Genomic DNA, 8,425 nt, shown 5'->3' on the forward strand with positions numbered 1-8,425 from the left:
GAATTTCTCCATTTATCATAAACCACCARTCGTTTACCCTCACTTAATTAGTGAAAAGCTCAAACAGGCCGTATAACAAACACTGCCGCCTCGAAATATCTTACGCAAATCACTTGTTGCACCGCAGCGGACGTCCGAAACTTTTCCGAAAAAACGCGTCCGGTAACCGGAATTCGCCCAAGAGACTATACACTTCACAATCAACAACAAAGACAAATCATCTGTACACCAGTACCGATTATACAAATAAAAATTGAAGAGAACCCAACGACACCACGCCTGCGTCGACCATTGAATTGATAAACATTGGAACACAAAACGTGTAGGATCCTCTCACATGAAACCGTTCCGTCCTTGTTTGTGGCCGAAAGGAATCGATTTATACTGAGCCGGAATCTGAATCAGACGCGATTGAGAGTTACGTGAGGAAAATAAAGACGTTTTCCGYCTTGTTTTCGTCCTGTCGCATTAAATGCAAAGGAATGACTAGGCCATCACACGACCGCATTTAAATCATTGCCAAGGACGACCACTAATGATTCCGGAGCAAGAAGAAATCAAAACGGRCTTTTTTGAACACGATTTTCTCACACTAGACACTGAAACATTAGGTATTTCAGAGCAATGCTTTATCGTATTTCACTGAAACGGATATTCTGCGCTTCAATTGAGCAAACAAAAGTTGCAGCACCAACTTTGATTGATGCACTTTCTATGAATTCTCACAGTTTCACAACTAAACTAACTACAAATTCCTATTTGCATTCACCCAGATAAATCGATATGCCCCTTTGTATAACTGCTTTCAAATCGTTATCACAAAAAAATCAAACAACTTAAAAAAATGTATGCTTTTGTCATCAATAATTTTTTAAAAAGCATTATGTGTAAGAATTATAACAAGTGAACTCTTGTTATAACAGACAAGTATTTGAATAAATCGAATGTTTGTCGAGTAGCCCTATGAATTTTAAGTAACTCAGTCGACAATGGATTTTTCAAAAACAATTAGTAGATTCATTGTTTACTAATTAAATGTCAAATTATTAAAATCACTGCTAATTTCCGAGAGACAACAATAAAGAACTGAGCTTCTTTCCAGGCTCGATGAGGCAATACTACTAGGTATTAATGGTTGCCTCCGAATGTAAGAAAAGCTTATCTAAGCTAAAGAACTGATCCGCACGAAATTCGCTTTTTCTTTCTTTTGACAATCATTAAATTGTAGTTTAATTGTTGAAGTMTAAATCGTAATTTTAGTTTAACTTTTTTAACATTTATTTTTTTTAATCATTATTTCAATAAAAAATTACTTTTCTCATGTGATGCGATGATTTTGCCGGTCAGTGTAGATAAAATYACTCGTTTAAGCAACTCATTAGCAATGTATCGAAGTTTGATGCTTGAAAAAATAAGAGGGTTGGCTGTCTTCACTAGCCTTACAACAAACTTCGAAGTAAAAGCATAAAAATACTTCTAAGAAGTGAGAGAAGAAAATTTCTTGACGGTTGTTTGATTTGTTTTCTTCTCGAAGAAAGGTAAAATCGTTATATTGCCACAAACAATTTTATGTAGTAAGAAAATTTATTACGGTTGTAAAACAGTGAAATAAATATACCTCTACCTAAAAATAGGTATAATTTGTAATATGGCCTGCATTTACCGAAGACAAATTACATGTATCGAATAATTCGGGTAACAAATGAGAAAGATTTTAGTAAAACATTTCAAAATATTTTTAAAAATTTTCGACTTAAAACCACGAAAGCATTGTCGTCTTTAAATTAGATAAAAAATSACTATCACTTTGAAAAAACAATACCGATGTTATGTCAACACTTTTATTTATTTCGTGTAATATGCAAAATACTAATTATAAAGTTTAATGTAAAAAGAAATTGAAATAAATAAGTCTCGCCATAAAGAACTCAAAAAACATGTATTCTTTAATTACTAGTAACATATGTATATGTACACACATTTTTATTTGTTTATACCACCTACGTTGTAGTCGAAAACCATTTAAAAGCATATTAAATATTCACAGTTGTTGCAGCAGTTTTATATTCCTTTTTAGAAAATACACTAATTAATTATTATATATTTTACCCTGAAAAAAGCGGTATGTCACATTTCAAATAAATGCTTGTTTGTGTAGGCAAATTAAATTAAATTAAACTAAAATCAGTTGTAAAAAATTATCATGAGAAACTTGAATAACCTGTACAAGATGAATCTTTACCATTATTATGCAAATCAGATCAAACAAATGCAAATAAATTTTCTTTATCATGTCTGCTTACAGCATTTTTCTGAAAAGACACTTAAAAACGTTAWAGCTCCTTCAAACGTCTCTGGATGATAAAAGTGTTAAATTATCACCTTTCAGGCAGCCCCATTATAAAAGCCTAAATGCAGCAACTCATTTCATAGTCAATAATTCAGCATACTTTCATTTCTGCAATGTCCTTAATATAACTTAATAAAAAAATGTGTTAATGAATGAGAATTTCCATTCGAGTTTACATTTTTCAGTCTGCACCAAGAGCATCTAAAGCTTAAATATCTAATATACAAATACATAAAATTTCACAAAATGTGTTAAAAATATAATTATGTGTCGTGTTGACGCAAAAAAAAATCGCTTTAATTATAAAAAATACGCAAACGAATTAACTGAGATACTCCGTCATCTTAAAACATAAAATGCTGAAAGTTAAATACCTCTCTCTCAKTTATTCCCGGTAGAAATGCACATAAAACTAGGCAAACATTGAGCTTTAACAGGCGATCCTTAAAGGAAAGTGAACACATTTCGATTCCCTTTTATGTCGAAAACCGACAGGAATCTCAAAACCAAATATTATAAGCAACTTACATCACTGTGAAACTCACAGAGGGCGCCACGTATCAGAGTACGAATTAGAAACTGTAAGTTTTGATAATCTGGGTTTAAACCGGGCCATCGTTTTTTTCCTACAACAAAACCAAATCAACTTACCCCTCTCGCATCTCTGAAAAGAATCGCGGCATGATAAGGGTCGAGGAAAGCATCTGAAGCCCTATGAGGAATGATAGTTCCGAGAGATTGCCGCCGTCTTTCAGTATCTAAAGATCTCTGCCTCAAATGCGCCCCTAAAAACAAAACAGTTGTGTTAGAAATGTAATCCAATCATAATGAATAATACATGTTAAGCTTGTTATCAAAGATGTGGGAGTTTCAATGATGCCGCATTACATACATACATTATGTCTAAACAACGTATTCTGCAATAATAGACGTAAACAACGAAAAAGTAACTGAACCATAATGAGTTTAATAAATAAACGATGAAATTGTGGAGTTTTATTTTTAAGACTCGGGTCGGTAATGAGAGATTCTATGTACCTTGATAGTAATACCCACGATGAATATTCATCTTAATGCATCTACATGAGAAAAACACACTCACACCGATAAATTTCACGATACGTCTGGTTTAATTGTAAATCAAACACTACATTGATAACAAACAGATAAAAGATATCATTTATCACAAATTTATTTTCTCATCATAATAATTAATAGATATAACAATATTTGCAATGTCACAAAACGGAACCTTTACTGGTCTCAGTTCTGGTTCAAAGATAAATTTCGTTCAATCAGCACCTTATTGAAAAGGTGTTTATAATAATTAAACAAGAGTCTGCAAATAGTCAGTATTAAAAATGTTTACCCTTACTCCGACAGCAGGAATGTCAAATTCACAAACGACTATAAAACTAATGAACAAAATTGCAAAATCTTCATCAAACTGTTCCTACTTTGAAACCTCTATCTGTTTTAGACAATGTTAACTATCATTAAAGTGGGTAGTAAASTTTCGTTTCCGACATTTAAACACATACGAGTAGCATGTCTGCAATTTACAGAAACTTCATTACAGACATGACGTCGTAATTCTTTTATYTTAGGCCTTAAAAAAATGCAAAAACTTCAACTGTGTTTTGTGTGTGGTAAGAATACAATGTTCATGAGGTGTGTATCTGTATTTGTAAAATGTGGATAATGTATTGAATGATGACAGCCTCGTGGCAAAATGAAGTCAATACAACAAACTGATGTACGTGTGATTGTGCCGTAACACTCATCAAACGATAGAAATCTAAGCTTAACAAATGTAAAAGGATTAGAATTTATTATTAGTATCTGTAATATAATAGAGTACTGGGAATAAGCGGGCAGGCTCATTGTTCTGACATTGATCCAGTTCGGAATAAATAAAAATAAAGATCCTGCTATTTCTTACAGCATCATTTTTTCATTATTTTGTTATTTATTATTATTATTATTATTATTGTTTTGCTGAAAATGTACACTATCTGCCAAGAATTATTAACTTATTTAAGATCCAAAAACATCCTGTTTCTATAAATTATTACAATAAGTCATGTAGGCAACCAACATTACATTGCCAAAAATAAATAACATCGAGTAATAGTGAATTAGTTATTAAATAATTGATAATGAGTAAATGCAACACTTTTATGAAAACTGACAAATACTTAAGAAGTTGTATAACAGCAAAAAAATGTTTTAAAAATATCGGGAGGTCACTTTCAGTCAAAACACCAAAAACATAATCGCAATGCACTTATCTGAATAATTACACAAGATCACTCTTAGTTACAGTTTTCCTAAGAGAAATGTACAAAAATTTAAATGTAGCATTTATTCAAATCAGTGCATTAGTATGTTTAAAACGATAAAACCGCATAATTCCTCTTGAAGATTTACATAAAATTCAGTTAAATATGATTGGTATTATGTGAAGAAATTTACGATCAACTTAGAATACGTTAAAAATACTCCATATATAAACAGTGTTACCTAACTGTTAATATGAATTATTACATTGTTTTTAATAATTTTGACAGATATTTATAAAGGTTTACCCACACTCGCTTTTATAAAAAGTGTTGCTCATAGAACTSTTATTACATTTTGTAATCATAAACAAGTTTATTTAAATGTATAAAACACAATCACTCAACAAAAGGAAAGTTCTAAATACTAATATTTTTGATTATAATCGGAAACCACATTCAAAATTATATAAAAATGTTAAAAACTTCGTGCAACCACAAAATTATTAAAAAATCGGCTTAAAAAATAACCCAGACATCTGCTAATTGATCAATGTAATAAATAGTTATTTATTAAACAAGACGATAAAGAAATTGTTTATCTACGAGTGAAAAGGTTAAGTTTACGAGTGACGAAGTCACGAGTGGACTTTTTTCACGAGTAGATAAACAATCTTTATTGCCGTGTATAATGTTTTGTTTTATTTTGTACTCACCTACCAGAATTTCTTGAATATAAACAGTAGATAAAAATTACTTTATTTCACTAGACGATAAAAGACTACTTTATCTACTGAAATTAGTTGATAAAAGCACTCTTTAACATTGAGTACAAAAGAAAAATTATATACCATTTATCAACTCCCCTTATAGCATCAACGTGTAATTTCACTAATTTTTTGCRCATAATTTCAATAAAAATTAATAATTGTTGGTTTATAGAACCTGCGAGAAGAAAATATCCAGCATTACGCTGCCGTCCCTAATATTTGTCAAGCTGTCACCACTGTGCCGTGCATTATGCACGATAAAGATGTCAGACCCACATACAAAGCCTTTTACACATTTGTATTAACTATTCACGGTCTGATACAACAATAGCTATAACAAAATTATGGACGTAAATAGACCGTAATAACTGATTCAAGCAGAGACAAAATCAGGAGGATCACTTTAAAAATTCAAGTTTCTTCTGATGACACAAAATTAAATTTCTCGTTTTGTTATAACGTACCCTCTTTTAAAATAGATTCATAAATCCTATATGTGGCTTCACAATCGCTGAGGACTCTTCTCCCCGTCGCCGCATCTAACGATTTGCTTCTACTTCTAAAATCCTCTTCGAACTTATTACTATCCTCCGTGCAGGAATTCCTGCGATAACCCGTATCTGACCTCCAGTTATGAACTTTCTTTCCAAAATGTCTAATCAATTCTTGAATCGAATGATGATGATGGTTGTGATTTTTGTGGAATATACTGTTTTTTGGCGATGATGAATACTCGACTTTCGGAGAAGAACCGCTCACGGAGGAGTTCGTACTGCTGCTATCGAGAGAATTTTTACTCGGCGTTTCGGAACAACTGTCAGTGCTGATATTGAAAGCTCCTGCATTTGTTGTCTGTTGGAAGTGGATATGGTGATGATTATGACCGAAATATTTATTGTGACTGTGGAGATTCTGTTGTAGCAAATTGCTGAAGCTCTGCATCTTTATCCCATAGCCGGTAATTATTGCACTCTATTGCACTGGAATCACAAAATTCGTATTCCAGCAAAGTTGACAGTCGTATGAATAATCATGAAAGCGTTCAGGTTCTGTTATCTGACGAATAATAAGAGCGAAAGTATACACGTGTACCAACAGATGGAAATATTTTAGTCCCAAAAGTCACCTCAAAATATGACAAGGGAAATTGCATTAAACACAATCACGTTTTGTCAACAATAGTATTTTTCTCTTGCTATCTATGTTATCATAAAGATTACATGCAAAACCTTGAAATGTTCAAGTTTAAGATAATTTTCTGACTATAAAAATAATGTAGGTTAGTTGGATTCCACAACAACACTTATGTAACTAAGAAAAAGTTTTAAAAAAGTAAACTTCATCTATTCTTTTTTATAAATACGCGTATGTGTAATTAAAAAAACTTATTATTAACGTTTTCACAGCCTCTATCTTTTAACTAGATCGAAATAAATTTCCACCCATGGGAATAGTAATTTTAAAATAAAAATATCCGATTTTTACATTTGCCGACCTTTTTCGTTTCCTCAACAMTCAATGTGTCAATATTTGTCRTTACTCACACCTTGCCTTCTACACACATGCTCACCCACTTTTGAATATTATTTTGATCAAAGATAKGGTGCCAACACTAATAACATCTAATCCACCRTTTTGGAATTCTACTAAACGTTGCTAATTCGCTGATTAAATTTGAATAAAAGTCTCATTACTTCGACTGAAAATACACAATCGATTCGAGAATCAATCACTGTTTAAAGAAATAAATTTAATTAAGCTACTCAAATAAGAACTTTAAATCTGTGCCCGACAGTAAACAATTGCCTTCTTTCAAATGATTTGCTTTTAGTTTAACTCTAACGAAACAATTACATTTGAAACAAACTTTCTTTTTCGATTGTCACGAAGAAGTCGTGAATGCATGGTCGAAAACAAAATTTTTGACTTCAGGATTGAATTTTGGGTTTGAGTTATAGGTTGCTTGTATCCAGAAATGCGTGTTACAAAAAATGTTACTACATAAATTGAAGCTTATAAAATTTTCTACATTATTCGTCTTCTCGAATTTTCTGTCTCAAAATCTCAAAATAGTTTTCGATATATTCATTCAAAAATGTACTGCAATGTTGTCGTTATTGTCCCGGTTGAAGTCGGCCATTACAATAATGTAAGAAGCCACTTTAAAATCACTTTAAACTTTAGATTGATTCATAATTATTGCGAAATTAATTCAGATTTGCATTCATTACGTTTCATCTTAGTCTATTAGAAAATAAAACCTAAAACCCTAAAACAGAAATAGGAATGTTGGTGTTTTAACCATTCTGTGTGCTTACGAACAGATAGAGATACAAAAGTAAAAAAAATTCTTCGAGTGTAAAGATTTTCGGTGCACGGTGCAAAAAATAAAACATCATTTTCTTAGAGGGAAGTTGGAAAATGTTGTTTTCTATAAGCTGCATAGGCCTACCGTACAATTTGCAACCTACAACCAAAGTTCCGTTGCAATCACTTTAGCTGTAAACTTGAGATTTAGGGCACCACGATGCAAAGTATAACAAAAAAATGTTTTTTAATAAGAGATACAAAAAACGATTGTCTTGAAGGAAACTTTACAAGRTTTATTTTAATACATAGCCATTTCTTGTTTTCGAGGTGTAAATGAAAAACTCTAAAACAGCACCTTCTTGGTGCACTCCTACCTCTTGCTCACCTCGAAGAATCAAGAACTTTTAATATGTTTACCTATAAATACACTCCTGAAGTCAGAAATTTTGTCCCATGCATTCAACAAACCCCTTGAGCCTTCAAGGTATCAGAGAGTCAAAAGTSAAAAAAAAATTAATCTCAAAAACTTATCGTAATTCCATTACTCGAATTAATTGACTGTTTATGAAACAACTCAAGAGCAAAAATCGTTCTTTCCACATCAACTAATTTTTACCCACATCAACGAGTTATTACGGGCAATTGCGTAAAGTTCTCAATATTGTTAGAATTTTACTTGTACGCTGTTTATTTAATTTAACAGCAAATAATAAGCC

The 8,425-nt window shown here is 31.8% G+C and overlaps 1 protein-coding gene across 5 annotated transcripts in view; it reads right to left on the reverse strand.

Annotated features, from left to right (window-relative positions):
- The window catches only part of LOC123013724 (5'-AMP-activated protein kinase subunit gamma-2), a 45,248-nt gene that overhangs the window by 11,359 nt on the left and 25,464 nt on the right, over nt 1–8,425 (reverse strand). For all 5 annotated transcript variants that reach the window (XM_044412453.1, XM_044412455.1, XM_044412452.1 and 2 more), the window contains one exon: nt 3,002–3,135. In XM_044412453.1, the coding sequence (XP_044268388.1) occupies nt 3,002–3,135 (134 nt within the window). The remainder of the gene's footprint in view (nt 1–3,001; nt 3,136–8,425) is intronic.

This window comes from Tribolium madens, unplaced genomic scaffold (assembly GCF_015345945.1).
Source record: "Tribolium madens isolate multiple individuals breed KSU strain unplaced genomic scaffold, Tmad_KSU_1.1 Scaffold_96;HRSCAF=242;Tcas5.2_LG5, whole genome shotgun sequence".
NCBI lineage: Eukaryota > Metazoa > Arthropoda > Insecta > Coleoptera > Tenebrionidae > Tribolium > Tribolium madens.